The sequence below is a fragment of the Mirounga angustirostris genome, unplaced genomic scaffold, assembly GCF_029215605.1.
Source record: "Mirounga angustirostris isolate CCGP_5_RB_7025 unplaced genomic scaffold, mMirAng1.0.hap1 SCAF_14, whole genome shotgun sequence".
NCBI lineage: Eukaryota > Metazoa > Chordata > Mammalia > Carnivora > Phocidae > Mirounga > Mirounga angustirostris.
Window position 1 is genome coordinate 46,843,683 of NW_026991722.1, and position 12,176 is coordinate 46,855,858.

General features: G+C 43.0%; 1 protein-coding gene across 6 annotated transcripts in view; it reads right to left on the reverse strand.

Moving 5' to 3' along the window:
* Positions 1–12,176, reverse strand: part of LAMA3 (laminin subunit alpha 3) — a 267,772-nt gene that overhangs the window by 63,418 nt on the left and 192,178 nt on the right. For all 6 annotated transcript variants that reach the window (XM_054510344.2, XM_045886917.3, XM_064577799.1 and 3 more), the window contains 3 exons: positions 9,813–9,926; positions 5,102–5,211; positions 2,423–2,503 (listed from right to left, as the gene is read on the reverse strand). In XM_054510344.2, the coding sequence (XP_054366319.1) occupies positions 2,423–2,503; positions 5,102–5,211; positions 9,813–9,926 (305 nt within the window). The remainder of the gene's footprint in view (positions 1–2,422; positions 2,504–5,101; positions 5,212–9,812; positions 9,927–12,176) is intronic.

The window sequence follows — 12,176 nt, forward strand, 5'->3', positions numbered from 1 at the left end:
CACCAAAAGGCTAGCTTCCAAATCTTCACCAACATGAAGAAATAAAACCATAAAAGGACCAAAAAACTGCATAAACATTTTTATAACCTCCCTAAGCATAACTCCAATGACTGACCGCCTGAAGAATACAAGAATAGATACATGTAACAAAACAGAAAACCAAAAAAAAAAAAAAAAACCATACAAACAAAAAACAAACAGAAAAATATCTGCAACATATAGTATGAAAGGTTCATTTCTTTCCAAAGAATTTGTACAAACCAATAAAAAAAAGGAAAGAACATTCCACTAGGGAAAAAAAATGAGTAAAAGACCCAGAAAGCGATCCAAAAAATAAGATCTACAAATGGTCAATAAGCACATGAAAAAAATCCAAGCTAATTATTAAAAAAAGAAATGCAAATTAAAATGATAAACACTTGCCCCCAACACCTGGGGATCATGACCTGAGCCGAAGGCAGATGCTTAACGACTGAGCCACCCAGGTGCCCCAAACTGGCAAATATTTTAAAATTTGATCGTTTCGGGCGCCTGGGTGGCTCAGTCGTTAAACGTCTGCCTTCGGCTCAGGTCATGATCTCAGGGTCCTGGGATCGAGCCCTGCATTGGGCTCCCTGCTCTGTGGGAAGCCTGCTTCTCCCTCTCCCAGTCCCCCTGCTTGTGTTCCTGCTCTCGCTGTCTCTCTCTCTCTCTGTCAAATAAATAAATAAAATCTTTAATAAAAAATAAAATTTGATCATTTCTAGTATCACTGGCCGCAGCACTTGCTCTTTTGCTACTATGGTAGGAATAGAAACAAGGATGACTTTTCTGGAAGGCAATTTGGCAAAATGTATCAAAAGCCTGAAAAACGCACCTATCCTTTGATCCAAGAGACCCACTTCTGTTAATTATATCTTGAGGATTTACGCACACAAATAATTTGCTGTAAGGATTTCCTTTTAGCGCAGCTTTGAATGGAAAACAGTAAAACTATCTCAAAGACCAGCAGTAGATTCCAGAACTTCTTGGTTCTGACACAATGTTATGAGTGAATACTTACTGATACGGAAAGATAGTGCTAACCTTCCACTAGATGAGAAAGCAAGTCGAAACAAAGTAAAACGACAATCTATTCTTGTTTTTAAGAAAACATCTGTGCACACAGATTGATTAGTAAGAATACACAAGTTTTAACTGGGGTTTTCCGTAAATAAAATGATTATAAGTAGGATTATGTGAGCGTGCACAAGTATATAGGGCTACAGAGGTGTAGTGGGCCTCCCATCCAAGTACTGACCAAGCCCGACCCTCGTTGGTTCTTTGCTCACCTGAATTACATCATTTTTATAAGTATGTATTGATTTTATGATAAAGTTATTTTAAATTTAAAAATATGTTGTCCATATGATTCAAATGCTACACTGTTACTTTTTCAAATATGTATGTGCTATCTTCCCCAGGTAGACTGTGAATACCTTTTATAGCCCTTACGATGCTTGGCAGTGCCCTATGTATGGTAGCTAATCATGAAAATTTATTCCTGAATAACTAAAGCTTGGCTCCACGGCCCTTCATAATTAAGTTCATAGTTTCCATTTTGCAACATTTATTCTTTTGTTTCATTACTGAACACCTGTTACATGAACAGTGCCGAGGTAGGTAGTAGTGATTCAGAAATGAATGCCATAGACTGTCCTGCCGTGTTCATAATGGGTGGGGATAGAGAGGGGATGATGTGTAGGGATAGGTGTGCGTGTGCGTGTGTGTGTGTAGGAATATTTAGGGCTGTGGATATGTGTGTGCATATAGGAGTATGACGAGTTGTATGTGTGTGTCCAGGCAAGTAGGGTTGTATGTGGGGTAAGGGTACATAGGGATGCATCTGTAGGGCAAGGAGTATGTAGGGATGAGTTTCTATGGAGCTAGGGCTAGGTAGGGATATGTGTGCCAGGAAGGGATATATAAGGACACGTGTGTGGTGGGTGGGGATATGTAGGGATGTGTATAGTGGGGTAGGAGTATGTAAGGAAGAATTTCTATGAAGGTAGGGGTAAGTAAGGACATGTAGGGGGTATAAGTCTGTAGGGATGTGGAGGGGGAGGGGTACGAGGGAGTGTGCAGGGGGATAGGAGTATGTAGGGATGTGTGTTAGGGGTATATAGGGCTATGATATGTTGGGCCTCATTCTCAAATTTCTGAAACATGTAAAAAGAAAGAGAAGGAAGTTAATGATTTATTAAGTGAGCAGTCTTGTATTTTCCCCAGGGACCTTTTTCCACCCTCAGTGAACCAACAGCCCCACCCAGCTCTGAGCCCCGACCTAGCACAGCCCCCACCCACAGCCCGAGCCTGCTTCAGCCTGACTGCAGAGCCCACCCTCCCCTGGGCTGGGGGGATGAGGGAGGCAAGGGGTGGGAGTGGGGGGAGGGGCCGCACCCACCTTTCGCACTGTGTGCCTGTGTATCCAGGTTTGCAGAAGCACCTCATGTTTCCCCCATTCACAACACAGCCAGTGGCAAAACTTGAAGGAAGACAGAAAAAAGCCTCAGTAAAAACATAAATCGATAGGCTTCCTGCTCATTATTTTTTTGCCACAAAGCACTGACTTGCATTAAGTGGAAATAGACACCAAGAGTCTGGTTGCTTTTTATGTGAAGAAAACTGTGTCCATTAAGACTTGTATAGATAATGATGTACTATTTCAGCTCACATCGGGCGTATCTTGGTAAATAAGGACTGAAGGCATTTATCTGGTTTTATTTTTGGCTTAGAGAAATACATTCCTTCGCTTGAGACAGAGCAAAGTAACTCACTTTGGAAGAGATGATCACAACAGCATTTTTTCCAGGAATAACAAGGAAGGAATAAAACAAGTCTAGGCAGAAAAAAAGAACACAGAGTTCTGATTCTTCAAAAAATTTTCCTCCTTGTTTATTCTAGTTCCTTCATATTGGGCGTATTATCTCCCAGGAAGAAATAGGGCCAGGCCAGAGGGACCAAGGTACAGAGCAGGCTTGCCCATCTAGGTATTTCTGTGGGCACAATCATTGGTGATTTTTACATTTTTCAAATCAAGCTGTGGCATTCTGATTCTCTCTTTTCATCCTAAACTAGTGCATATTTGAGAAGCTTTTTTTTTTTTTTAATTAAGTGAGCAGATCATGAAAAAACTTGCCTTGGGAAAGGTCTATGAACATTACACTGAGTAAATCTGAGGGAAAATAACTCCATTTATCATTTGCTGATAAGAGAATTCTTATCTAGGAAGCTTCTCTTGGCCTAATAGATGCATAGAGTTATACTTCTAAAGGGACAGTTAGAAATTCATCAACAGGGGCGCCTGGGTGGCTCAGTTGGTTGGGCAACTGCCTTCGGCTCGGGTCGTGATCCTGGAGTCCTGGGATCGAGTCCCGCATCGGGCTCCCTGCTCAGCGGGGAGGTCTGCTTCTCCCTCTGACCTTCCCCCATCTTGTGCTCTTTCTCACTCTCTCTCTCTCAAATAAATAAATTAATTAAATTAAATATATATATAAAAAAGAAATCATCAACAGTACGAATATTGCTGGAGGGAGAATTAGATAAAAATAGTGTTTCATTGATAAATCTGAGGAACTGTGCATTACTTCGACTGCATGAAAGCCAGAAGCTGGCCTTCGTGATAACAATACGTTTTGCAACCAAAGATGAAAAGCTTTCCCCGAGCACCCCGTGAAAATCTTGTTTCTACTCCCTCTGGCTTCTGTTCCAACAAGTCTAGGCAAGTATCAAGTGATAAATCCCTTTGCAAATAAAGCCGCAGGACTGGGCAGGTTTAAGGAGTATCAAATACACAGAGAGCAAAGCAGGGTGCACATTTCAAATACACATCTTCAGAAAAGCCACAGCTGGGCAGTGACTTCTGGCAACGTGGCCAATTTGTCGGATACTGGCCTGATATTAATCAGCCTTGTGGTCTGCACTTGTTCCTGAGCCAGTATGCTGCTGATACTCTTCGAGGTAGCTTCCTGACTTTCAAATCAACTCTTGCTTCGTTTAGTTACATATTATATTTTGCTTGGACCCACTGCGAACGTGTCACAATGAGCAAGAATAGGACGAGGTACCAAGCCCAAACAGAATATGAGTTACCATGAAATGTAAGTGGCAGGTTGCGAGCTACGTAACGTGTCTGCCGTGCTGGAGTCTGAATGACAACTCAGGTCACATCACTCCGTGGCTCATGACTGGCCTGTGGCTTCCATCACACGGAGGATAAATCCAGTGTCTTACTAGAACCTGCGAGGTCCTATGGGGTCTGAACCCTGGGTGCCTTGGCCCCCTTGCGTCCTGGCCCTCTCTCCCACACAGCGCTCCAGCCACCTCCTTAACTCCACGAACACATAATCACAGGGGCTGTCTCTTGTCTTTTCCTGGCCTCAGACCCTCATTGCTGAGATATTGCCTGGTTTATTCCATTTCATTGTTCCCTGGTCCTTGCCCAGAGAACCCTCCTACTCCTCTGTAAAGAGTCTGCTCACTCGCTACCAATCACATAACCCTGTTATCAACCGCATAGCCCATCTCTACCTGAAATTATGCTTATGTATTTGTGCATTTACTTCCTGAGTGTGACAACCGCCTCCGCCCACATTTTCCAGGTGAAGCCTCATGAGATCAGAGACTTTGCCAGTCTTCTTTACTTTAGTTGCCCCAGCACCTAGAGAAGGCTAACTCCCAGCCCCGTATTGGGTGCTCAATAAATAATGTTTAGCCATTGAATGAAGAGTGAAAGGAAAGAGGAAAAGGAAAAACGCACAAATGTATGCTTGAAAAAACTGTTCTTGTTGGTTTTGCTTTTGTTTTGCACTTTTGTGTGTTCTTTTTAAAATATAACTGCTTTATTGAGCTATAATTCACATACCATGCCACTCGCCCATTTTGAGTGTACAATTCGATGGCGTTTAGTAGATTCAGAGTTCTGTCAGCATGATCGATTTTAGAACATTTTCATCACCCCAAAAAGAGATCCCACACCCTTAACAGTCACTTCCCCTATCCCCCCACTCTCCACCCCCAGTTCCAGGCAACCACCAAAAACTACTTCCTGTCTCTACCTATCATTTCCAAGCTCTTATAGTACCTGTTTGAATGAGGACACATGCAGATGCTACAGGACCCCTGGATGGCGTTCCCATAGTGACCCTCTCTGCAGCGCTCACAGTGTTCTCCTGCAGTGTTGTGCTGGCAGTTCTTGGGACAGATGAACATATAATTAATAGCAGCCAATTACATTTATTATTACTAACATCATTATCACCTTCATTACTCACACAATTATAACTCAAGTCCTCTGACTCTGTACGGTGATATCAGTCCATGAATGGTATATTTTTTCCTGTCTATCCAATTATTGTTGGTGCTAAAAAAATATATAAGTGCCCTTCCATCAGCTATTTGGTGCTTGCATCGGGAGGATGAAATGGAGGATCCAAACTCACGCCAATGTTTCATAGCTGTGCTCTCTTGGGCAAGCATCTTCACCTCTCTGAGCCTCTGTGTTTTTTACAAATCAGTTTTATAGATGTATGATTTACATACATCTATAAAATGATAGCAAAGGATGAAGGGCAAAGAATGCTAATTCTCTTAAGATGTATAGTTGAAATAATACCCACATTCCAAGGTTGCTGGGAGCATTTTAAAAAGTATACTAGAGCCTCAGCAAAATGTACACCCCCTCCCTCTCCCCCTAAGAATACCTTCTACGGAAAATTAGCTTGATATTGCTTCATAATTCACTTAATGGTGATATACTAAAGAGGAATATAGTTGCAGTAAGTTTTTAATATGCGGAATTTGTTAAAACAATGAAAAGCTGCACCGTATCTGAAACCTCCACGGTGGGGACATTTGGGGAAATGATGCCAGTTTAATTCCAGTGTCACAAACAAGCAAGATAAGTTTATCTATGTTGTATGTTTACATAAATCCAATTATTTTCATGTCAGAGTCAAAGTCTGTTGAAAGTTGTTCTTCAATAAAGCATTGAGATGAGACAACTTTTCAACCGAGCAGTCCAATGAGACAAATCCTAGCAAACTGTATCAAATTTATTTTGTGGAATTTTTAGCCCTGTATGACATTTCTTGGTTTTACTCTAGTGATAAATATCTAAATGAACAAAACTATCCAGGAAAACTCCCCTTACTATGGGCATTTGAAAATGTGGAGATACTCTGTGTTAATTATATGGCCTGGAATAAGTATAATATTTTAAAAATTGCTCATAAATCTTACCTCTGTATGTAGAGATGGGGCTTGGTAGGAAACTTTAATGGATGTGAGTTTTCAATAATATCTGAAGCCAGGTTGCGAAACACAACCCACACGTATATCCTAAGTGGGTGTGGCCCTGCTCAGAATGTGAAGCTGTCCCTTTCTCATCATGTCATCAGTTTCTTTAGCTTAAACAGATCCATCCTTCACAAACCTTTGAATAATGGCCAATTACACAAGCCACTAAGATGTTAAGAGATCTTTTCATATCTTTTCTAGATATGAAATCGTGCTATACACACAAGGCAGGCTGCTCACCCATTAACATGGGATCATCACCAGAAAGCTCATCCCCGCCCTGAATCCTTCCCTCTTTCCCCAAATGTCCCCACCGTGGAGGTTTCTCCTGTAGGCCTGGAGGCTAGGAACAAATCCATGCTGCAAGTGCAAATCCACAGAGGGGTCTCTCCTTCACCTTCACCTTGCTCCACTGTCCTCACTTGCTCACAAAACAGTCATTCTTTTGAACCAATTATTTACCTCTCCACTTTAGTTTCCTTTGCTTTTAACTCTAAATGGCAATCTTAAGGAAGAATATAGCTGCTGAATAGATATATGTTAATCCTATATCTATTTAATTCTGAGCTGATAACATTGGGACCCAGCAAGGACGTGGAGAAACAAGAATTGAGATGTGGCCATCTGTGACCTACTGGAAACGCCCTGAACTCTGGTCCTCCTCAGGAGTGGGGAGAGGACTGTAGAAAGGAGTGAGAACCTGTGTTGCTTGATAAGGTCCCATAAGAGTGTCTGAAATACCCCCACCCTCAGTTGAGAGCATCTACCCTGGAAGATGTCTTTCTCAGTCCTGCAAATTTGAGACATCTGCCTATCAAGTTTCCTTGTGGTTTACTGCAAATGGATGATTGGATAGATAGATGAATTAATGAATGAGTCTACATCCACTCCCACAGCATGTGCTCTCCTAGCTCCATCTGACACCAAACATCCACTGGGCATTTACTATGTGTCCACCCATGCTAAGTACCAGGGATGCAAAGATGGATCAGCACCCTGACCAGGGGCGGCAGACAGAACCCTGTGAGTGGACACGTTCAATATAATGTGGAAAATATGATGACCAACGTGTGCCGGCACCTCATAAGAGCAAGAGGAACCTCCGGGAAGAGCTTCTGGAGGCGATGATGCCTCCTGCGTGGAGGAGAAAAGGAGAGCAATTGGCTGGGTAGAGAAGGGAGGGGAGGGCCTACCAGGCACGGGGAACAGTGTACACAGGAGCTCAGTCTGGCAGGAGCCTAGCAGTGTATGTAGGCAATGTGAAGGAACCGGTATTCTGGAGGGTGAAGGGCAAAGCGGGGCAGGATGCAGCTGGATGCAGCTGGATGCAGCACGCACTGGGGAGTGTGGACATCTGGCCGTGAGCCTCAGGAGAGGCCTGTGTCAGCTGTGAGCCTCAGATAAGTCATGCTGGGGGCTCAAGAGGCAGGGAGTAAAAAAGGAAGGAAAACCAAAGGCAGAGGAAGGGACATGGGAACAGAGAAGTAGATGAGGGGTGACGGAGACAGCGGAAGGTGAAGGGAATAGGGGAGAGGTGGAGATATGAGGAGAAAGCTGGCAAGGAGAAGAGGGAGAGGCAGGGCCTCGGCAAAGAGAAGGAGCCTGTCCTTGCAGGTCCTTCGGGCCAATGGCGCCCACGCAGCACATGACCTGCTGCTCCTGGACGCACACGGCTTTGCTGGCAAGGACCCGGGCTTTACAACTTCAAAGTTTGTTCTTGAAACAACATGGAGATTTGTGCATGTGTGAAGGTCCCAGATTTCAGAAATTGACTTTGGACGTTGAGCGGCGAAGGCCAGTCTGCAGAGGAACCAGCCCATTCGATGGTGACAAGTGCTTGATCTCGTCATTCCTGTTCTTTGAGAATGAGGGCTGCATTCTTGGCTCCCATGCAGTGCCCCCCCCCCACCCCCCCGCCCCGAGAGAGCAATGGCAGCACTCAGGGCCTGCCACTGAGCAGCTACGTGAGTGCAGGCAGGCGCTCTGTGCGTGTGTGTGTGTGTGTGTGTGTGTGTGTGGCGCGCGTCCCCACCGGAGAGCAGGCCTCGTGAGAGTGGGGATTATGTCGAATGGTCTTAACCACAGCATTTAACTCAGTACCTCCCACAATAGCAAATGCTCAGTAAGGGTTTCCTGAATGAATTCTTTCTAGAGGCCATATGGCCCTTAGGGACAAGTGAAGACAGAGCTACAAAGAAAGGAAATGGGAAAGAAAATCTTCCTGTTTGATTAAAACGGATGAATTATGACTCACCGGTGATCCTTTCACTGGGTGAATGGACTACAGAGAATGCCTACGTTGTTCTGTGGCAGCTTTTGTAAAATGGACTCAACATCTAGCAATGGGTCAGTGACAAGATAAATATTTATTTTAAAAGAAAGCATCTACCTGTGGTACACACAACATACAGTACAAAGTATAAACTTATATAAGAATACTTACGAGCTGAAAAATCGTCTTTCCCAATGTCTTTTATTCCTTTTGAATTTACAAGGTTAAAGTCCTACAGAATATTCTATCAGGCTCTGTACAACAATGTCCTGTCCTGGCCTGTCCCATCTTGCAGAGGAAACAGTTCCCTGGGACATGCTGAACTTGGCTTAATACAGTCTAGGAACTCAAAGACTGAAACACACTCTCTATGCATTACACAATGCAAAGGAAATCTGTGCCAGAAGAATGTATTTCCAAATAGCACCGCATAAGTAGGGGCTTGTGTTTCTGGGGGGTACTGACGCTCTCTCCTTTTCTCTGTCACTGTCCATTCTCCTTCAAGGTAGGGAGGCCCTGGTTCCCAGGGATGAAAGAGAGGAAGGCAGAATAAAAAATGTCCAAAAAGGATACAAAAGAAAAATTTCCTGAAAATCTAATTTTCTATGGGAAATATTTTTTTTTAAATATTGTTAAAGAAGATTGTTTTCCAGGGGATAAGCCATAGACAGCAAGGACTCACTTCAGCCGTCTTCCTATATAAGCCCACTTTTTCTCAGCAGCCATGGAAGATTGATGTTTGAGTGATTGAGAACGCCCCTTAAGTCTTTCTTAGCATCTTCTCCCCTATTACTTGCTTGAGTCTATGGCTCATCTAACAGCTACAACACTCCCCTCCTGCAACTTCCTGCCACTCCAACAAAATGGGGGCCCAAAGTGGTGGTTCTGATTTGCTATCTTCCAGCAAGAATTAAGTCCCAGGATGCACCCATTAGCAATATTCAATGAAGCAGAGATTTAGAAGCTAATGTGTAATTTCACTGTTCACAGACAGAACTTCTCCGATGGCACATGTTAAAATGGAGGAAAAAGAAGAATGTAAAATATTTCGGCCTGATCACACTGGAGCCTCCTACGTTTACAGAGCAACCTCTATTTAGGGTTTGGTTGGAAATGTGACATTTGATGTCTCAGGGCCCAGGAGAGAGGGGGTGGGCGGGGGGAGGGGACAGAGAGACACAGATTGCCTGCTAGTAGCACTAGAGTATCATATCAGTTTACTCACGATACATATTCCCGAGCCATCCTGACATCGATTGGAATGTCCGTTGCAATTGCAGGGAACACATCGTCCGGTATACGGGCCTTTGTTATCGCGATAGTACCCAGGGCTACAACCCTATTTTTCAAACAAAGCATTTAGTCAATATAAAGAAAGAATTATTGGGGCGCCTGGGTGGCTCAGTTGGTTAAGCGACTGCCTTCGGCTCGGGTCATGATCCTGGAGTCCTGGGATCGAGTCTCGCATTGGGCTCCCTGCTCAGCGGGGAGACTGCTTCTCCCTCTGACCCTCCCCCCTCTCATGTGCTCGCTCTCTCTCTCTCATTCTCTCTCTCAAATAAATAAATAAATAAAATCTTAAAAAAAAAAAAAAGAATTATTATCCAAAGCATGTGGCAATTCTGTCAAGCATTCGCTGGTTCAATCTTTTCCCCTTTAATTGGTGTGTGGATTTCTACTTTCAAACACTAGCCAGTCCACTGGCTCTTTTTGTCAGGTTCTACCTTGTTTCCGCACCACGGCAGGAATGTGTGCTTGTGCCAAAGTGGCAGATGTGGGGGGGGGGACATCAGAGAAAGGGGAGGAGTGGAAATGGCTTCCTCTCCTTCAACTGATTTAGGGCGAGTGGAGGGGTGGAGGGGTAAAGAGGGTCAGGATATCAGTCTTTAGCAGGGAGGGTCTCTAAGCAAATCCCTTCAAGTTCTCTTTGGGTAGGCATTTCATCTCCAAGGGTGGGTTTGGACTGGAGGGGGAGGCGGTATGGGAAGAAGGGGGACTAAAGAGTCTTCACTGGGATCGACACAATAATGGCAGAAGCAGAGGAATCATGTCACTGCCGCTCACTGTTCTATGGACAACAGGGAACCCCGGGGAGAGGAACACGCTTGCGTTCTCTACAGAACCCTGCAGGGATGTTCGGTTCTGATGGGACACACAGAGATGCAGCTGGAGGGAATCTCAGATTCCCAGAGAGGGAATCTCACTGGGTCTTCTTCTCTAGTGCAATACTGCTTTGATTATTTCTATCTCTAGCACATTGTCTCTTTCCAGTATGAGTAATTATTTTTCATATGGATGAAAGGAATTACAGCTTTCTTTTGATGAACTGATATTTAAAAAAAAGATTCTAGTTAAGAATGCTCCCAAAAGAAAAAGAAACAATTCTTCCAACACCAGCCATTAAAAATTATTTAGATATTTTTCTGTCTTTAAAGAGAATCACAGACATTTTGCTTATTTTGGCAGAGTGCATCAGTGCACTGATCAACACCAAATGCTGCCCCCAGTTTCTTTAATTGACCTCCTCACATGCCCTATTAAAGCATCCAGAAAAAATAATATTTCAAGATAAAAAATCATCTTTTATTTAATCCTCTTTAAACAGTACCATGTCTGTAAGACTCTGAAGCTAAAATCAAGGGAAATTTTTAAATGAACAGTCCATTGTAATTTATTCAAAGGCTCTACTTGGTCACGTGGGAAAGAAGCAGCAGCCAACCTGATAGGGCTGGAGAGAGAAGCCTCATGTACTCCCCAGAGTAGAATATCCCAGTTTCTGATTGGAGCTTCTCCCCAAATTACCAATTACTACATATTGTATACAATAACAAGATTATAATTTCCAATATATTTTTCCCTTCAGCTATTAGAAACCATGTTTGGGCAAAAGAAGCTATTGCAAAAAATGAGATTGCTTTATGTGGTATATGAATAGGCTTGTCTACAGGAGAATTGAAGTATGAAAGGAATGTTCTTTAATTGAAAACATGACTGAGAGATACGTTCAAACAAAATTCAGCCACTGGTGGTGTGATCGTATCTACAAGCAAATATTCTCTACTACTAAGAGGTACTACTGAGTACCTCTTAATTACTACCATATATCATGTTACATGCTTATGAAACAACCATATTTGGTAAAGGACAAATTACCCAAATAAATATATGTGGTTCATTTATGACAACATGCCTCAGTAAAAAGCCTTAATTAAACATGCTTTGGAGGGAAGATAGTCCATCCTGATTACAATTAAACCACCCACCCTAATTTGCTTTTGATTAGAAACAGAAAAAGTCCCCTGCAAGAATTATGTACCTATCACGTGACTCTTCGGTAGAACATTTGTCAGTTACTGAAATATAATCATTCTCTCACCTCTGTAAAGTGCACAGATTGTACTGAAGACTTACCCTATATGAAAATGAATGTATCCAAGTATACAATTTCAGTAAAGCGGTTTAGCAACTAACCATTTTTTTAAGTGACAATTTTTCAGGATAACTTTTCCAATAAACTTTTGTAGTACAAATGAGAAAATCATGTCCCTGTCAGGTTTTCAGGGCTATTTCAGTAGCCATAGGATCTATT